The sequence below is a fragment of the Doryrhamphus excisus genome, chromosome 14 (genome assembly GCF_030265055.1).
Source record: "Doryrhamphus excisus isolate RoL2022-K1 chromosome 14, RoL_Dexc_1.0, whole genome shotgun sequence".
Taxonomy (NCBI): Eukaryota; Metazoa; Chordata; class Actinopteri; order Syngnathiformes; family Syngnathidae; genus Doryrhamphus; species Doryrhamphus excisus.
The window spans coordinates 18,286,227-18,307,168 of NC_080479.1; the positions used below are offsets into that span (position 1 = coordinate 18,286,227).

Sequence of the window (20,942 nt, forward strand, 5' to 3'; positions counted from 1 at the left end):
AAAACGTCCTTGTTAGCATCCTACTAGTTTCAGCACACTGTGTTTTTTTTGGTTAACGTCGAAATTCTTGCTTCAGTTTGCGCACTTTTTCCAGTTAGTCTACAATATGGTGCGTTCTTAATGTAATTAAAAAACATTTTTTTTGTAATTTTTAGCATAAAACGTCCTTGTTAGCATCCTACTAGTTTCAACACACTGTGTTTTTTTTGGTTAACATCGAAAATGTTGCTTCAGTTTGCGCACTTTTTCCAGTTAGTCTACAATATGGCGCGTTTGTGATGTAATTAAAACATTTTTTTTGTTTGTAATTTTTTAGCATAAAACGTCCATGTTAGCATCCTATTAGTCTGCTAATAGATGGAAACAGGAAGCGGAAGTCAGCTCCATCGCCAGTCTGTGATGTTAGTAGCGGCTGACTGTAAATCTTTGCTAATTTACACAGTTACACTACAAGTCTTAAAACATAATTATAGTTGTACATGCACCAAACAATACCAAAATGCATCTAAATGATGACAAAAAGGGCTAAATTAACATTTAAGGTTATTTTTACCTTCATTGAAGACATGATTATTGTCATAGAATGTTGTGATTTGGTGTATTTTTGCATTTCAGATACTATTAAGAAGAGTTGGGACACCATGGAAAGATTCCAGTCAGATAACGGACACTTCATATTCAACAAGCAGGATCGAAACTAGCAAACTGCTGTCAGTGCGGCGGTTGTAAATCACACAAACACACCCAAAGTAGATGATATTTACAAAAGCAACCGTTTGTTGCTCATACAACAATAAGACGACTCAAACTCCTTATTTCTAAAATTACAAATACTTAAACTTGCTGATGTAGTTCATCGTCAGACAGCTAAAATAATGCTTTTTAGCAAATACTTTACACCAGGAGATGGTGGACATCTGAATGACACTACTAGTCCTTTAGTCATTCATGGCGCAATCAACTTTTTTTAGCGGCTTCAAATACTATAGGTGGCAATTGTGAAAGGTGTATGCATCTTCCCGCAGAGTTGTTTTAGCCATCAGCCCGTCAGCCACGGCAGCCGCCAGTACTTGCTTTCACGCCGGGATTTCATTGTTGCTACACAGCGATGACGCCCAATCAGGAGGGGACTGCTATTGTGGTACGTAAGTGCCGCGTCACGACAGATACATGTCACTGTGTTCAACATTAGCCGCATTTTCTGTCTGTTTTTAGTTTTCGGGTTCCCAAACTTTACCAACTCAGGGCCCGCTTGAAAATCTAAAAATGTCTGCGGCCCAATTTGTCCTATAAACAAACGCTGCGTTCTCAGAGCACTTAACTTATTATTATTATTATTATTATTATCATTTTCTACCGCTTATTCTCACGAGGGTCGCGGAGGGTGCTGGAGCCTATCCCAGCTGTCTTCGGTACACCCTGGACTGGTGGCCAGCAAATCCCAGGGCACATATAGACAAACAACCATTCACACTCACATTCATACCTATGGACAATTTGGAGTGGCTAATTAACCTAGCATGTTTTTGGAATGTGGGAGGAAACCGGAGTACCCGGAGAAAGTGGTTAGCGCGCCGACCTCACAGCTAGGAGACCAGGGTTCAATTCCACCCTCGGCCATCTCTGTGTGGAGTTTGCATGTTCTCCCCGTGCATGCGTGGGTTTTCTCCGGGTACTCCGGTTTCCTCACACATTCCAAAAACATGCTAGGTTAATTAGCCACTCCAAATTGTCCATAGGTATGAATGTGAGTGTGAATGGTTGTTTGTCTATATGTGCCCTGTGATTGGCTGGCAACCAGTCCAGGATGTACCCCGCCTCTCGCCCAAAGACAGCTGGGATAGGCTCCAGCACCCCCGCGACCCTCGTGAGGAAAAGTGGTAGAAAATGAATGAATGAATAATAAAAAAAATAATATTTGCAAAAATGAATCATATTTTTTATAACCTCTCGTGGCCCACCAGGGGGTCGCGGCCCACACTTTGTGAATCACTGCTGTAGCCTCTTCCCGCGTCTTCAAACACCCGCTTCCTTCTTGGTCCTCTCCGTAGGGAACGTATGTACGTTTGTGACAAAAGTGATTCCCCGAAGCAGAAAAAAAATCATCTAATATTTTTTCTAATCGAAGTACTGGAATTATTCAATCACAGCGGAGTGGGCGTGACCGTTTTGGAAATCCAAGGATATCCATCTGGAATACATAGGTGCAGATTGCGGAAGATCTAGAAAGCTTTCTGTGTGTGTTATTGTGTGTAGCTGCTCTATAGGAGTCCACAACTCAATAGAAAGTTGGTGCATTTAATGTATGTTAAATGAAAGGTACTGTGTAAAATGGGGAACTTTTAGGAACTTCAGTCCTAACTCTTACTTATGCTACCTTGACTTTGATGTCCTGCTGCTTTGTGTTGTCGCCGCCATTTTTGTCTCTCCTCAAAATGTCCTGCAGCGTTGGCTGACTCGTCTTGGGCTGTGTTGCCAGGGTAAACTGGCTGTATTGTGTCTGGTGTTTGCTTTTGAGGTGCCGTATCAGGTTTGTCGTGTTAAATGTAGCCTCTTCCTCTCCACTTCCTGAAATCCCAAGTTTGTATATTTCACACTTTGGAATTGCATGGTTTTTGTCATCCACTTTAAAATACTCAGCAGAACACAGACGGCACTGCAGCAAAGTGATGTCAAGCCGTAAACGTTGTTGTTTCTGCGTGGTATGGATTGAAGAGGTCTCACTCTGTTCCATCGCGTGGTAACTATAGTAATGAGAATAAATCTACATTTAAAGCAAAAAAAAATAGTCGTAAAAATAAAAATTAAAGAAATTTACAAAAAAACAAAAAAACCCAACTTATACTATACTAGGAAATAAAATAAAAAAAAATAAAAATTAGGAAATTTAAAAATTTTAAAAAATAAAAAACAAAAAAAAATAAAAAAAACAACTTATACTATATTAGGAAAGCAGGAAGTGAACAAATGTAACAGTTACTGATTGTAAAAGTACCAGATGGAGGGGTAGGATTTAATAAGCTTTGCTTCTTCCTACTCCTTTTGGACATGTGGAACTGGGAACTGATTATGGGATGCATTCAATTGTAATCTGATGCATGTTCAAATGAAATTAAACCATTACCATTACCATTATCCTCACGAGGGTGGCGGGCATGCAGCTGTCTTCGGGGGGTGCATTACAAGTTTTTTGCGAGACTACCGTGTTCCAGACAGTGAGCACCGTGGTTCTCCCCACCTCCGTGGACGCCACAGCGTGTCCGACATTCCGACATTAATGCACCTTTCCTGGCGAGAGCGTGCTGCTTCTGGCTCCAGCCACACTTTGGCACATATTTCACGTTTATGTTCATAAAAACAGTCCAGTGTGAAATCTGTTGCTGGGAATCACCAACTATAATAACTGAGCTTGTTTCGTAAAGTAGAGAGCATATCACGCTTACAGCCACGCCCATAAGGGAACTTTGGCATAGTTAAACACGAGAATACGACATAAATTACGACATAAACTACATTTATGGGTCTGAAAAGTGTGAAAAGCATAATCGGTCCACTTTAATGCAAGCTGCAGTCAAGCCAAAGGAAGAAAAATAGTGAGTGAAAACAAATAGAAATCAGGCAGCAGCTGGCAAGGCTGCACTGAAGGCCTGATGAGGGATGAGGATCAGGTGTGTCAGGATCACCAGACACAGGGATGGTTGCGAGGACCGTGTCCACAGCCGCCGGTCAGGGCAGGGAAAACTGGCACAAGAGGAGAATGAAAGGGGAAAATGTGAGAATGTACAGCGGATCTTTATGGTAGGATCTACTTCCTGTTTGTATTCTAATGATTGGTTTTCATCCACTCTGCTGACAGGGACTGATTCAGAACTGGGCCATCATGATCCCAGTGAACCTTCTGGTCACTCATTGGCTGATCAGCTTAATAGCAGGTAAGCAAAGCAGCAAACACTCTTCCAAGTGGAACCTTTAAAGCAGGGGTCTCAAAACATATTTTGCGGCCCCTGCTTGACATCAAAGTGTTTTTATGAATATTATTTATTTGGATATTTATTTAGTTATTTTTATTATATATATATATATTTTATTAATAATTTTTTTGATTTTTTTTTCAGAATATTGAATAATGAAAAAGCAAATGCTAATAAATATTTATTTTAACTGCTGTTTTATTTGCTTTTTCATATATTTAATGTATCATTTATTCATTTTGCATAAACTACTTTTTAGGTATATAATTATACATATCATTTAAATGTACCTCCAATCATTTGATTTCAATGTTATTTAAATCATATATAAAATGCTAAACCATTACATATTATTTATATTATTTACATAAATACTTCTAGTACTATGCATGTTTCAAATGAGGTTTCTTTTTGCAAATTAATATATATTCTAACTGTTTTGTAATTTAATAATTCATAATATATTTAATGGTTATTAAATGATGTGTGAAATGTATTCATTGGACTTATTGTATACATTTATGTATGTGTTTTAATGTGTCATGTATAAATATATTTTATTAATTTTCAAATATTGTAAAATATATATTCTGTCAATATTGACAAATCATGTCAAAAATAAATAAATAAATAAATAAAAATTAAAATAAAAAAATCATAATATATTTAATGGCTATTAAATGATGTGTAAAATATATTCATTGAACTTATTATATACATTTATGTATTTTTTTTTACAGCTACTGAAGGCCAAAATGAAAGAATAATTCCCACAAATGACAACCTCATTTTGTTTTCTTTGTTTCTCATAATATTGCAAGGAGACCCTGGTCTCCTCGCTGTGAGGCCAATATTATTTATAATATTAAAATTTATAACATTAAATAAAGTAGCAAGGCCCTGACCGATTCCTCGATGAATAGAAACAAACTTCAGATGAATCCGCTAAGAAAATAATGTTTAGTTTTAGCCCTCGTTTTAATTTTGACCAAGTTGTCTGGAAGGATATTTGACCTTGAAAGCCCCTTCAATCTGCTACCTGAACTATTCAGCATGATAAAAGAAGGTACAACGTTGAAACATTTCATGTGACATTGTCATTTTTTCTGGGAGAGAATTTCACCTTCTACACATTTTTACTGGATGCACGTCGGTGTTGTACAAGTACCATTGTCCGCTTGTATGTTTGGGGTACTTCCTATCTGTCTGTGGTTTGTTTGGGTTTGTCCGTGTCTGGTACAATAATAGATACCGCAGCAGCCAACTCGGGCCCAAGATGACATTGAGCACGTAATTCATCTCAATTTGCCATGAAGAGCACTCATTTTTAGACCTGAACTCGATTACGTTCTTGGAATGATGCTGTAGTCCATTGTCCTACATTAGGACAATTAAATAATAAGCGTAATGAAATAATCGTCAACATGTCACTCAAATCTAGCCATTCATTTTCTTGCCGAGTTGCCAGTAATGAACATAGTGGCTGAATGAATGAGGCAATCACACAAAGCAATGCCAGGATTCAACTCCCACCACTACCACCACTTCAAAAAAAGTCTGAACTTTCCCTTTAACGCCACCACTGTCATGTCACAATTATACAGTAAACCTCGGATATATATCGGACTCGTATATATCAGAAATTCGCTCACAACGGACAGATAAAAAAGAACCGATTTTTCTGTAATGCATTTCCAATAAAATTTCATTGCATATATCGGATTTTTTATAACGGATTTATAACCTATTTCGGCCAAAATCTCCAGTCCCGTTCCAATGCATTTCCATTAAATTTCCCTCGCATATATCGGATGGCCGCATCGTGGCGCTCCGATTCGCCGAATCGTGACAGGCCGCTATACGACGTCATTTGCAGCGTTTGCAGCGTTGCCTGCGCGTCCAGGTACATTAGAAACATAGTCAAGGAAGTGCCTTTTTATAACGGATAAAATCCCATTTACGCATATACCGGATATAAATCCGATATATGCGTAAAACGGACATTTTCCGGTATACGCATATAACGGATTTCGCTTATATCGGACAAAACCAGTGGGAACAATTGAATCCGATATATCCGAGGTTTACTGTACTAACAATCAGTAATATACAAAAATGCAATACAACATGGCGTTGAATCACAGAGAGGGGTATATTCTGGTAAATTTGGGTACCGTGGCCTATATATTCATCAAATAATAATAATAATACATTTTATTTGTATAGCGCTTTTCAAAATACTAAATGGAGTTTAATAAAAGCAACTAAACAGAGTAAAAGATGCATTAAAATACAACATTCATTCGTTAATACACAGTTAAAACATGAGTAAAAGCGGGGCGGGGCACAGCGGTCAGGTATAAAAAGTTAGACATTAAAAACAAATTTAAAGAGGTGGGTTTTTTGTTGTTTTTTTTTTTTTAAACTGGGAAGGGCGGGGCAAGCACGGAGTGAATGGGGCATAGAGTTCCAGAGGGTGAGGGCAAATCAATTTCTAATCATCAAGAAAACCTAGCATGGGGTATTGACTTGGTTTTGCCTTATCAATTTTTGTAAATTTTTACACATTGTAACACATCAACTCAACTCTGAACCCCTGATGTCACTTCCTGTCCAACATTGGAACAGCAACACACACAAGCATGTCTTATTTATGTCCTAAATTACTTATTTTCTCTTATTATCTCTACTATATTTGGTAATAGGTGTGTAAAGGTAACCATAGGGTTGTTATTTCATATTTAGAAGGCTCTAATCATGTTAAAAAATAGTTTTAGAAGGTAATAAACAGGATTTTTATGCGGTATATATGAAAATATTTAATTCATAAATAATGACTCTTCAATGAGATTTTATGATCACTGTGGGGTCTGGAAGCAATTACGGTACATCCAATTAATCTGTTCCATACACCCAAAAATATACACAAAACACATTTTATAGAATCATAATTTTTCATGTAGAAAGTAAAGTGAAGTACATATAAATGAGCAAAATGGATAAATGGACATCCAAATGATAAAGATTAATATAAATGATTCCCTGGTCGGAATCTGTCTATGGCAGGGGTGCTCATTAAGTCGATCGCGAGCTACCGGTCGATCGCGGAGGTGGTACTGGTCGATCGCTGGTCGATCGCGGCGTGACATTAAAAAAAATATCATCCTAGCATCAATGCCGTCACTTGATTGACATACAGGGCAGCCATTCAGATGACAACTGAATGTTGCCCTTCGGGCGATCAATCAAATCAAACGACGTCTCTAAGTGCAGCAGAACTTACGATGTCAGCCTATCATCCATCCCCGTTACTTGATTGACATACAGGACAACCAATCAGATGACAACTGAATTTTGACCTTTAGGTCACCGCTCATGCGTAAACAACGATGCAAAGTGCTAAGCTAGTCGGCGAATTGCGAGATTTTAAAGCCCTCGCTAAAGTTTATGGTCACTGAAATGAGTGAAGGAGCTGGACCAAGTAAAAAGGCAAAAACTGGACCAAGTAAAAAGGCAAAAAACATATCACTTCCATACGGATATGGAATATTATACGGATATTATGATACGGATATTATCCATGACTGATAAACATTTGGAAGTGTGCTTGAGGCTGGCTATCAGCAGCTACTGTCCGGACTATGCATCCCTGGCTGGTTCAATTCAGTGCAAGTCATCAAAGTAAACTCAGGTAATTACAAAAAATGTTAATAGTTAATTATGTGTGTTTTGCAATATTGGCTCATTTGGTTATGTAAGGTACATCAACATACATTGTACGTACAAATAATCCTCAATACATTTGGAAATAAATAGATGTTTTGCATTTTTGTAGTGGGTAGATCATTTTGACTCGGTCATTTTAAAAGTAGCTCGCATGCTGAAAAAGTGTGAGCACCCCTGGTCTATGGTGTACCAACTGTAAAAGTGCTACATGTGTCTAAGTGCAACTTCTGTGTCCCATTGCAGCAGCATCATGTCGGTGAACCCCCCCAGCAGCAATGACGCCTGCCTCAGCATCGTCCACAGCCTCATGTGCCATCGGCAGGGCGGCGAAAACGAGGGCTTCGCCAAGCGGGCCATTGAGAGCCTGGTCAAGAAACTGAAGGAGAAGAAGGACGAGCTGGACTCGCTCATCACCGCCATCACCACCAACGGCGTCCACCCCAGCAAGTGCGTCACCATCCAGAGGACGCTGGATGGACGCTTGCAGGTCAGTTAGTCAACACTGTCGTTTGGAGAACAGGATCGGATTCCGAACGGGGGGCTGTGCTGTGTCGCTGCTTCTCAGGTGGCGGGGAGGAAAGGTTTCCCTCACGTGATTTACGCACGACTGTGGCGTTGGCCCGACCTCCACAAAAATGAACTGAAGCACGTCAAGTTCTGCCAGTATGCCTTTGACCTCAAGTATGACAACGTGTGCGTAAACCCCTACCATTACGAGAGAGTGGTGTCTCCCGGCATTGGTAGGTTCTGTTCATCTTGATTGATTTTATTATTTATGTGCGCTCTTCAATTTCCATTTTTTTTTCTTTCCTCCTTGACAGTTGGACTTAGTCTTCACAATACAGGTATGTTGACTTAGCTTACTTCGAATAATATTTCATGTATTTCCAACAATGTTTTGACACTGTCTAGCCCAGGGGTGGGCAAAGTTTTTGACTCGCGGGCCGCATTAATTTAACAAAATTGACGGGGGGGGGATTATGTAGTATTTTACACGTAACAGTCCATTTTTACACCTATATTTTTACACATATTTTACATGTAAAAGTGTCATGCAATCTGCTATATGTGCACTTTGAAATCATTTATTTGATGTAAAGTGTGTTTCTCAATGTATTATTATTGTTGTTTTTATTAGAATTATTATTAGTTATAGTAATGTTATTGTATTATTATTATTATTATTTTGTTATAATAATAATATTACTACAGCTGTGGCTGTTTGCAGGCATACCTAGTCGATTTTCGCACTCACATGTCGATCAACCAATAGGCAAACAGTTCAACCCAAGACACACTTAGGACCGCCCCTTTATTTGAATAGTTTTTCCTTCTGCATTTCAAGCTGACATTGTCTGCAGCATGAAATAAATACATATGAGAGCAGAGTGCTTTTATTTATTTATTGATATGTAATTCTATTTATATATTTATTTTTGTATTTATTTCTACATTTATTTTTGTATTTATTTTTAATTTTTGAATCTTGTTTTTTATTGTTTTTATTGTTGCTTTTATATTTTATATATTTATTTATTTATTATTTTGGCAGTTTTGGTCCTCCATACCATACATCTGTTTTTGTGGCACGCGGGGGCATGATACTGGGCCTGACACCAGACAAACCATGTGGTGATCTTATTATCACGTACTATTTTTAATCAAAAGACCATTTTGTTTCCAGAAAATCTTCTGTTCTCTGATTGGTTGTTTCACGGGCACGATACCAGAGCAGCACGCTCTGAGTGGACACCTACGGGGATACTGGATACTGGACATGGTTAAACTCTATATTTTATCAGTATCACTACCCTGGGCTTTGACACAGTATCATTTCAGCCTTTTCCCGTATCATTCATGGGCGGTTTCTAGGGTACAGGGCCAATTAATACTGTTGTATGTGATAATAATCGGAACCAGTATCGGCTTGGTATCACTATAAAAAAATTGATATCAGTCAATATCAGTATCATTTTTTCCTGCTTGTGCAAGCCGCTGTATACATACTGTATGTATTTATTCCGCCATATTGGCTGATATCGGAAATTGAGAGTTGGACAATATCGTTTTTCAGCCAAAAAAAGCCAATATCGGACATCCCTTAAGAACAGGCATCTTGTCGTATCCGTGTTGTCGTGTAAATTTAGTTCAGTGGTATTGCAAAAATGAATTTCAACGTCTTTGTCCTAACCGTCCTGTTGCGTCCCGCAGCGCCACCCAGTGGGCTTATCAAAGAAGAATACATCCATGACTGTATTCAAATGGACCTCCCACCTGGCATGCCGCTGTCTGACCACCAAGCCACGCTGAAGATGCCTCCCCCAGACCCTTACGGCCAGGCCCTGCCTCCTCCACATTTGTCCTCTGAGCCCCACGGACCCCCACCAGTCACCAGATACACACAGCTGCCTGTCTCACCTAAAGGTATGAGCTATGATGACGGTATATTTTGTAGTTTTTTTCAAAATAGTCCAACATGATCAGGTATATGAATTATTTTCAAAATGTAAAAAACAGTTGCCAGGCGAGGGAGCAGTGTGTCCAAGTTCTGTCTTTATGGCTCTGTATAAACATCAACTTTTTAAACAAAATACATCCACTCGATGTCAATTCCTCTGCCTCAGTAAGCCATTGTGGGCGTCACTTCGCTTGTTGAACAGCCAACTCTGATCGACCAATAAGACGACAAAACTGTGCTGAGAGTTGCCATTTCTTACAGTGTGTATGTGACAGGGGCCAGCACCCCTGATTCTGAAGGCCCAGGCCTGATTACATTGATAAGGAACGCCTTTATCAATGTAATCTGTCTTTTAATTTATTAAAATGTATTTATTTTACGACCAAAACAGACATTATGTCTTCTTGGAAGGCAAGTTGTAACAATAAAAGAATAGAGAACAGGCTGAATAGGTGTAAGATATGCTAACACAATGCTTATTCAGCTACATAAAAAATAAACATGAACAGAAAAGGTGGCCAGTTTATGGAACATAAACAGTTTTTTCATTTATAAGTCGCTCTGGAGTATAAGTCGCAGGAACAGCCAACCTATGGAAAAAAAAAAGTGTGACTTTTAGTCCAGAAAATACGGTAGTTTGGCTGAGGTTAATGTTGTTAGCATGTTGTTAGCATGGGTTTTCTCCAGTCATTCCAATGAATGAATGAATGGATTCGGTTTTGGTACGTTTTGGTTTTGAGCTGTCTCCTTTCTCGCTCCTAAGAAGCACCATACATTTAGGAAATTTCTGTTATTTCTAATGGGGGAAAATAATGGATTCGATTTTGGTTTTGAGCTCACATTTTGAAATGGAGTCATGATGAAAACCAAGATTGGACTGTATCTCTAATGCAACGTCTTTCCTGTGTCACTTCCAGCCAGAAGATAGCATCAAAAAAATTCAAATTCAATTCAAAATCTGACCAGTATATCAAATCAAATCAACTTTATTTGTAGAGCACTTTTCCTGCAAGGAGATGCAACACAAAGTGCTTTCCAGAATTAAAACAATTACCACAATTAAAAGGAAAACAATGAAGAAAAAAGAAAGCCCCTCCTTCCCACCCTCCATAGTAGACCCACACACACCCATCCACCCACACACACACACACACACGCAAGCACACAATCACCCACAGTAGGGAGACATGGCATGGTACTGAGGAACAAGGAAACGCCACCTTTGGGGCCGTCCACACTGGGAGAAGCTGCAGGCCGTGCCATCGGAGGACCAGCACCCGGGCCCTCCGACTCCGTTAGACGGGCGGACCCCCACATATGAATCATTTAGGGCTTAAGTGTATAAAAGATAGACCTAAACCATGTCTTTGCAGGAGGGATTTGGATGATAAAATTGCTCCTTACAGACTATGATTTCATTCATAGTTGGATTCAGAAGAGTGTCTGGAAGGGAGAAAGTTCTGTGTTTGTTGTTCATGAAAGTTTGTTCCAGCGGAAAACTTCAGAAAATCTCAGCCTCATGGTGATATATAAGAATTTTATTACCCAAGTTTTCCCCTTTCTTACATCATCTACTTGGTATTATCTTCAATAACATGGGAAATTTACTGGGGAAATAGGGCAACTCACCCCCCCCCCCTCTCCGAGTGACATGTTTGTGTGCTCTCCTCCTCCAGTGTCGAGTTCTGGCTCCATGCTGCCACTCCAGGGCAGCCACATGGACGGCCGCCCTCAGTCTGCATCTCCGCAGATTCAAGTCATGTCTCAAGCGTCGCCACGTTCCCCGACTCCAAACCAACCTCTTCCTCAGCAGCAAGGTCCTCAACCCCAGCAGCCTCCCCACCCGCAACCGTCCTCTCTACCTCCTCCTCCTCCTCCAGCGCACGGACAGAATGGATTCAGCAGCAATAAACACTCGCAGAGCCAGGCTGCCTTCCATAGTGAGTTCAAGAAATAGACACATTACTACACTCATTTTCTGGCTTCACTCTTATTATTTTTACTATTATTAGTCCAAATTATTAGGCAAATTGTATGTATTTCTGACCGAAATCCAAGGTTCCCGAAGTGGGGTGCACCAATTGGGGTACATGAATAAAAATGACAAATAATTAGCACCTAACACTCACAAATACTAGTGCACCTGAACGCCTCATGCCGCCAGGAGAACAGAGCAGAAAGAAGACTGCTTTGTGTGCATCATATCAACAAATCAGTCAAATTTTTTTCAAGCATAAAAATGGCTACAAATATAAATAGAAGGCATTCAGAAGATGCATTCAAAGACGTTGTGATGGTATGTAGTATTCTACACTGGCCACAACAGGCACAATAATAATAATAATTTTCAGTAGAATACTAAATTACTAAAATATTCCATAGCTGGAGCACTAATAATGTCTTTGAATGCGTCTTCTGAATGCATTGTGTTTGTATTTTACTTCATTTAGCAATTTTCATGCATGAAAATGCTTCATTCATTCATTTTCTACCGCTTATCCTCACGAGGGTGGCGGGAGGGTGCTGGAGCCTATCCCAGTTGTCTTCGAGTGAGACTGGTGGCCAGCCAATCACAGGGCACATATAGACAAACAACCATTCACACTCACATTCATACCTATGGACAATTTGGAGTGGCTAATTAACCTAGCATGTTTTTGGAATGTGGGAGGAAACCGGAGTACCCGGAGAAAACCCACGCATACACGTGGAGAACATGCAAACTCCACACAGATGGCCGAAGGTGGAATTGAACCCTGGTCTCCTAGCTAGCTTTGATTGTATTATTATTTTGCCTTACTATGTATAATATATTGCATAATAGGAGTGTAATGGTGACTATAGGGGTGTTATTTCATGTCTTGAGGGCTCTAGTAATGTTAAAAAGCATATTTAGAAAGTTGTAAACAGGTTTTCTATGCACTAATTATGAAAATATTTCATTCACAAATAAGGAATCCTACTTGTGCGTTTCTCCAGGTACTCCGGTTTCCTCCCATATTCCGAAATGCATGTAAGGTCAATTGGCAACTCCAAATTGTCCATAGGTATGAATGTGAGTGTGAATGGTTGTTTGTCTATATGTGCCCTGTGATTGGCTGGCCACCAGTACAGGGTGGACCCCGCCTCTCGCCCGAAGTCAGCTGGCTCCAGCCTACCCCCGCCCCTCTAATAAGGATAAGCGGTATCGAAAATGGATGGATGGACTTCCTGGTAACTTCACATTGTGGTTATTTTGAGTGTGTCATGGATGACTTAGAGAATTATCAATAAAAGACAGATGATGTGACTTTTTCTTTTGTGCAATGCAGCAGTGTGGACAGGCAGCAGCACAGCCGCCTACACTCCAATCGGACCCCTGCAGAATGGTCGCGGCCATCAGCAAACTCCTCTTCACCATCCAAACCAACATTGTGAGTCCGGCCTCGGGATCTTCCTTTTATTTACACTTCCTGTATAATAATAATAATAATAATAATGTGACCGCTTATGCAATTCACTGACAGCAGAATGCTTAACATCTACAGCATGCTATGTATGCCACCCACCACCATTATAGCTGCTATCCTGCTGCTAATATTTTCTCATTTACAGGGTCCCAGCATCACAGTTCCACCTCTTTCCCCCCCTCCGTATCCAACCATCCAGGTAAGAGACGTGCACACCACTACTTTAGCATTGGAAAGCGTCAAATGTTGCTTAGTTAAAATGCTACTCTTTAAGTAGATATGCATTTGTATTGGTGCTAAATGAAAGTATTTGATCCTTAAGCACCATGTGGCTTAGTAGTTGGCCGTATGTTATTGGTCATTGTCAGGCTGGAACATACCATTACCAAACGCACAGACACTCATTTGTTGTACGTCAGTCATGCATCATATTTATAAATATGACTATTTACTGCAGGGGTCTCAAATGCAATTTACTTGAGGGCCACTGGAGCTAGGGTCTGGGTGAGGCTGGGCAGCATCAGGTTTTCCAAAAAAAAACACATTTATTAAAAACAGAAAAATGAATAAACTTGGCTTTGGTTCCGATTTTCTACAAGAAAAGCTCTGATAAAACATTCCACTGTTCTCAAATATCTTCATTTTTATTTTTCTACACAAAATAAGATCAAGAATAAAGAAAATCAATCAATCAGTAATAAATAAATATAATAATAATAATAAAACGGCAAATAATAAAAACTTAAGAAACCACATATAGTTGGCGGGTAGACAAATTATTTTTTTCAGATTAAGATGAACAAAGCATTATTAGAGCCCTGTAGACATGACAAAACACTATAGTCTATAGTCACATTTATACTCTTTTTTTTTTTTTTTTATTTACAACATATTGCGCAACTGCAGGGTCTTGAGACACATGCTAACTCGTAAACTAGAGAGCTAGCGACCTAAACGGTAGCCTTCAAGTTATTTCCTTTAAACTTAAATAGCCAAAAACTTACCACTTCCACACGGATAGGGAGGATAACTATTAACAGTTATTTAACCTTTAACATGAACATTAATCAAACGTAATCATTTTTTTCTGGGTACATGATACCATACAGCATCCATATCAAACTTGTGCGGGGCCGCACTAACATTAAACTTTCATATCTGTCACGATCCGCAAGCTCGCCTGTGTGACAGTTTAGTTGGTTTATACTTCTATGCCTTGGTTCCTGTTTCGTGCTCTTGTTTTGGTAGTGTTTCCTGTTTTGTCTGCCTGCTTTGCTTTTCCCTTATCACTCGCACCTGTTGCTAATTGTGTTCCCCTCCTATTTAGTTCAGGTGCGTGCTCCCTAGTTTGTTGCTGCATTGTTTGTTGTAGCTCCCCACGCTACTACAACCGTCTTTGCTTGTATCCTGCTGCTGTATATCATTTCAGTATTTATTAAAATAGACTTTTGATCTGCACTTGGATCTCCTGCTCTCTGCATCTTGGGGTCGTGTCGCAATGCCGAAGCCGAGACGTGACAGAATGCAGCAACCAGATGAAGGCGACCTCGCAGAGAGTGATTTTTGGACCTGGCAGATATTTAAGGCGATGGAGGAGGAGTGCTTGCTGTTCTCTCCGGAGGAACTTGAGGACATGGTGTGGGGGCCTGAAGGTACGCTAATCCCTATGGCGTGGGTGTACCAGGGACCCGGCAATGACACACCGGAGCGTCCGCGACGCCGACGCACGTCTCGGCAACCTGTTCCAGTGAAGGCTTCACGGCGTCAAAGGGTGAGGCCAATCAATTCCTCCTCGCCACACAACGCCGAGGCGGCATTAACCCCCCACGCCGTCGCTGAGTGCCGGCCCATCACGCCACTATTGATGGCCCCCGCAGCACGTCAGCACGCCGAACTCCAGCCGACCACCTCTTCCACATCCCTGTTGCCTCTCACGCAATACGAAGAGGAGCACGGCACACGTTCCCCTCCAGTGGCCAAACCCCGTAGCTCCAGGGTTCCTCAAGACCCGGCTCCCACGCCAAGCTGTGTGACGCCACGGATTCCCCCTGTGCCCAAACCACGCAGTCCCAAGGGTTCCCAAACCCCGGCTCCCATGCCAAGCTGTGTGACGCCACGGATTCCCCCTGTGCCCAAACCACGCAGTCCCAAGGTTTCCCAAGCCCCGGCTCCCATGCCAAGCTGCGTGATGGCACAGATTCTCCCTGTGCCCAGGCCACGCAGCTCCAAGGTTCCGCAAACCCTGGCTCCCATGCCAAGCTGTGTGACACCACAAATTCCTCCAATGCCAAGACCTCGCAGCTTCAAGCCCCTACAACCCCTGGCTCCCGTGCCCAGTGGCTTGAAGCCACAAACCCCCCCAGAACCTACACCACACAGCTTCAAGGGTCCGCCCCTCCCGGTCCCCGCTCCGCGGTGCTCGAAGCCACAGACCTCCCTGGAGCCCCCACCTTGCTGCCTCAAGCTTCTTACCCCCCCAGTGCCCGCCCTACGGCATTTCAGGCCTGTTACCACACCACGCGTGAGACCCCCTGGAATTCCGATCGATAGGTCAGAGCGGGTGGAACCCCTGACCTTCCTGCAAGCCCCTGTCCTACCTTCCTTGGTTCCAGCGATGGTGGTGAACGGCGTCTGGGATCCGCCTTCGGAAGGGGGGGCTAGTGCTTCAAGCTGTGCTTCGGAGGCGCACACCATCCTCCTCGTGGAAGAGGTGGATGGCGCCTTTTGTTCTGCATCAGAAGAAGCAACTTCCGTTCCCACTCCTGCTTGTCAAGACACAGGATCTGCTGCTTCTTCTGTTTGCCAAGACGCACAGCTTATTCCTGTTCCCGCAAGACTGGACACAGGGCCCACACCTCAGTCACGCTTGAAGACAAAGCCCAGCCCTGTACCTGCAAGTCAAGATACAGGGCTCACTGAATCGAGTCAAGACTCTCAGCCTATTCTTCTTTCTGCTAGCCAAGCACAGTCGGTTCCTCCTCCAGCCAGCCAAATCGGACAACACAGTCGCCTACTTGCAAGTCAAGATGCTGGGCTCACTGCAGCTCCTCCTGCAAGCCCTGAAGAGCACCCTTCTCCTGCTCCCCCAAGTCAAGAGGCTGAGACACCTCCTGCTGGCGCTCCCTGTTCAGGTCCTGTCCTGCCCTTTCCCACATGCCAGTCGGCATCGCCTGGAGTTTCTGTCCTGGTGTCTCCAACACACCAGTGTGCCCCAGCTCTCGTTCCCGTCCTGGCGCCGGCCACATGCCAATCCTATGCCGCTCCTCCTCTTCGGCGGCGGGATGCCGCTCCTCCTCTTCGGCGGCGGGATGCCGCGCCTCCTCTTCGGCGGCGGGATGCCGCGCCTCCTCTTCGGCGGCGGGATGCCGCGCCTCCTCTTCGGCGGCGGGATGCCGCGCCTCCTCTTCGGCGGCGGGATGCCGCGCCTCCTCTTCGGCGGCGGGATGCCGCGCCTCCTCTTCGGCGGCGGGATGCCGCGCCTCCTCTTCCGCGGCGGGATGCCGCGCCTCCTCTTCCGCGGCGGGATGCCGCGCCTCCTCCTCCGGCGTCACCTCGCCCATGTTGGGCCGGCCTCCCCGGCCAGGCCCACCGCCCTGGCCGCCCCCCCGAGGGGTCCATCCATGGCTCTCACAGGGCCTGTTGTCCTGGGCGCCCTCCAGAGGAGCCCTGTGCCCTCCGGGCCGCTCACCCTTCTGGCCGTCCTCCTGAGAGGTCTGGCCTTGTTCGTCTAGTCCACCATCCAGGACGACCCCCCGAGGGTTGTGCCGGCAACCCACCACCGAACCTCCCTCCACCCATCCCTGCCTTTTTGTGACTTTGGACTTTCTGGACGTCTAGGATCCGTCCTTGAGGGGGGTGTACTGTCACGATCCGCAAGCTCGCCTGTGTGACAGTTTAGTTGGTTTATACTTCTATGCCTTGGTTCCTGTTTCGTGCTCTTGTTTTGGTAGTGTTTCCTGTTTTGTCTGCCTGCTTTGCTTTTCCCTTATCACTCGCACCTGTTGCTAATTGTGTTCCCCTCCTATTTAGTTCAGGTGCGTGCTCCCTAGTTTGTTGCTGCATTGTTTGTTGTAGCTCCCCACGCTACTACAACCGTCTTTGCTTGTATCCTGCTGCTGTATATCATTTCAGTATTTATTAAAATAGACTTTTGATCTGCACTTGGATCTCCTGCTCTCTGCATCTTGGGGTCGTGTCGCAATGCCGAAGCCGAGACGTGACAATATCAAGGCGGGGGCCTAAACTAGCGTCCTGCGGGCCACATTTGGGCCGCGTGTTTGACTCTTGATTTACTATATGTACATTGTACATGTATATTATGAGTACACATACATTTTTAGCACTATTTCAAAACACATGATTTCCTTTAAAGGAAAGGATGATTGATATTTTAAGCAACACGTGTAGATATGCTAACACGTTATACTGTATATACAGTATAACACAAAAAAACGGCATCTCATATATAAATAATAAATAAGTTAAGTTAGTTAAAATGCTGCTCTTTAAGTAGATATGCATTTGTATTTGTGCTAAGTAAAAGGGAAGTATTTGATTGGTCATTGTCATGCTGGAACATACCATTACCAAACGCACCCTACACGCATTTGTTGTGCGTCAGTCATGCATCATTATCACACATGTGCTTACGGTGCCTTCACTGCCCTATGGAATCTAAGCCAAAACAAAAAATAATTAACACTATCAAAGGGTCACTGCTACATTATCCATTTTCTATGCCGCTTATCCTCATGAAGGTCGCCGGTATGCTGGAGCCTATCCCAGCTGTTTTTGGGCGAGAGGCGGGGTTACACCCTGTACACCCTGGTGGCCAGCCAATCACAGGGCACATATAGACAAACAACCATTCACACTCACATTCATACCTATGGACAATTTGGAGTGGCTAATTAACCTAGCATGTTTTTGGAATGTGGGAGGAAACCAGAATACCCGGAGAAAACCCACGCATGCACGGGGGAAACATGCAAACTCTGCAGGGTGGAATTTAACTCGGGTCTCCTAGTTGTGAGGCCTGCGTGCTAACCACTCGTACACCGTGCAGCCAACCATTTAATTTTTTTTAATATTTCTATCTGTGATTAAATGTGATTAATTCTGAGTTAACTACGGACAAAATTGCTAATTAACCTAGCATGTTTTTTGGAATGTGGGAGGAAACCGGAGTACCCGGAGAAAACCCACGCACGCACGGGGAAAACATATAAAATACACACAGAGGGTGGAATCGAACTCGGGTCTCCTAGCTGTGTGCCCTGTGTGCTGGCAGCAAAAATATTCATTCATTTTCTACCGCTTATCCCCACAAGGGTCACGGGGGTGCCGGAGCCTATCCCAGCTGTCTTGGGGCGAGAGGCGGGGTACACCCTGGACTGGTGGCCAGCCAATCACAGGGCACATATAGACAAACAACCATTCACACTCACATTCATACCTATGGACAATTTGGAGTGGCTAATTAACCTAGCATGTTTTTGGAATGTGGGAGGAAACCGGAGTACCCGGAGAAATTCCACACACGCATGGGGAGAACATACAAACTCCACATAGAGATTCCCAAGCAGAGAATCGAACCCGGGTCCCGTGTGGCCAATATGATGTTATCTTTGATTGCTTGGATTTATCAATGACCGGGCAAATGGTGCCATCTTTGCCACCAAGTGCCTTGCTTGATGGTACAGGACTAATTTGTGGACTTCATGTAAGGGGGGGGGGGTCACAATTCTGGAGATTAAATACTTCTTTCACTCAGTCCAATACAAATTATTTTTTTTTTCCATGTTTGTCTTTGTTAAAGTCAACCTACCTATTGTGTGTGCAGGACCAGAGTTTTGGTGCTCCATCTCCTACTTTGAAATGGACGTTCAGGTGGGTGAGATGTTCAAGGTGCCCTCCAGCTGCCCTGTGGTGACGGTGGATGGGTACGTGGACCCGTCGGGAGGCGACCGCTTCTGCCTTGGCCAGCTGAGTAACGTTCATCGTACAGATGCCAGTGAGAGAGCTCGGTGTGTGCAGGAAATGACACTTTTCTCAAAGTTTGTCACGCCCGTTCAGCTTGAGGCAAAAAATGAAGACTCTCTTCTTTTAGTTTTCCTTGCGTGATTCCACCCTCGTTCCTCGCGGTTGCAAGAGCTTTTATCTGATTTCCTCGCTTCCTGTTTGTTCCAGGTTGCACATCGGTAAAGGGGTACAGTTGGAGTGTCGCGGCGAAGGCGATGTGTGGATGCGCTGCATGAGTGACCACGCCGTGTTTGTACAGAGCTACTATCTCGACAGGGAGGCGGGCCGGGCGCCGGGTGATGCCGTGCACAAGATCTACCCTGGAGCCTACATCAAGGTCAGTTCTCTTCTATAAACATACTTTATGTGATACAGTCATCACTCATTTATGCCGTTTAATTGGTTCCAGATCCAACCGTGATAGATAGGATTCCTGTTCATATTTTTGTTTTGTTATGAATGGAAAACCTTCCAAACATACTTTTTAACATCATTAGTGCCATCTACACATGAAATAACAGCCCTATACACCTATTTACACTCTTATTACACAGTATGGTAGACATAATGACAGAAAATAGGACATATAAGACAAAAATAACTTTTTCCAGTGAAGGCAACATGGTGAGAAATGAAAGGATGCAAGGGCCACTTTGAAGATATGCAAAGAAATTTTATACTATGTGCATCGGTATTTAAGCCACACCCACTAAATGTACTGATCCATAAGCCGTAGGTGTCCATGTCATAACATGGGACATTTAGTACAAAGCAGGATTTTGCTCAATTTTTGGTAATGGTAATGGTTTAATTTCATTTGAACATGCATCAGATTACAATTGAATGCATCCCATAATCAGTTCCCAGTTCCACATGTCCAAAAGGAGTAGGAAGAAGCAAAGCTTATTAAATCATACCCCTCCATCTGGTACTTTTACAATCAGTAACTGTTACATTTGTTCACTTCCTGCTTTCCTAATATAGTTTAAGTTGTTTTTTTTTTATTTGGGGTTTTTTGGTTGTTTTTATTAAAAAAAAAAATATTTTTAATTTTTTTTATTTTTACTACTATTTTTACTATTTATTTGTACTCCGGTTTCCTCCTACATTCCAATCTGGTACTTTTACAATCAGAAACTGTTACATTTGTTCACTTCCTGCTTTCATAATATAGTTTAAGTAGGGTTGTTTTGTTTTTTGTTTTAATTTTTAAATTTCCTAATTTTTATTTATTTATTATTTTTATTTTTTTATTGTATTTCCTAATATAGTATAAGTTGTTTTTTTGTTTTGTTTTGCAAGTTTTGTTAAGCAAAG

At 42.6% G+C, this 20,942-nt stretch overlaps 1 protein-coding gene across 4 annotated transcripts in view; it reads left to right on the forward strand.

Moving 5' to 3' along the window:
* smad10a (SMAD family member 10a) overlaps positions 1-20,942 on the forward strand; it is a 32,096-nt gene that overhangs the window by 5,187 nt on the left and 5,967 nt on the right. Inside the window, exons 1-11 of one of the 4 annotated variants that reach the window (XM_058046997.1) lie at positions 1,892-3,772; positions 3,857-3,932; positions 7,941-8,184; positions 8,263-8,437; positions 8,519-8,542; positions 9,909-10,121; positions 11,832-12,095; positions 13,467-13,568; positions 13,750-13,803; positions 19,447-19,630; positions 19,794-19,962. In XM_058046997.1, coding sequence (XP_057902980.1) covers positions 3,658-3,772; positions 3,857-3,932; positions 7,941-8,184; positions 8,263-8,437; positions 8,519-8,542; positions 9,909-10,121; positions 11,832-12,095; positions 13,467-13,568; positions 13,750-13,803; positions 19,447-19,630; positions 19,794-19,962 — 1,620 coding nt within the window. In that variant the 5' untranslated portion in view covers positions 1,892-3,657. Of the gene's footprint in view, positions 1-1,891; positions 3,773-3,856; positions 3,933-7,940; positions 8,185-8,262; positions 8,438-8,518; positions 8,543-9,908; positions 10,122-11,831; positions 12,096-13,466; positions 13,569-13,749; positions 13,804-19,446; positions 19,631-19,793; positions 19,963-20,942 lie in introns of those variants that run through there. The other 3 variants (XM_058046999.1, XM_058046998.1, XM_058047000.1) reach the window with 3 other exon arrangements.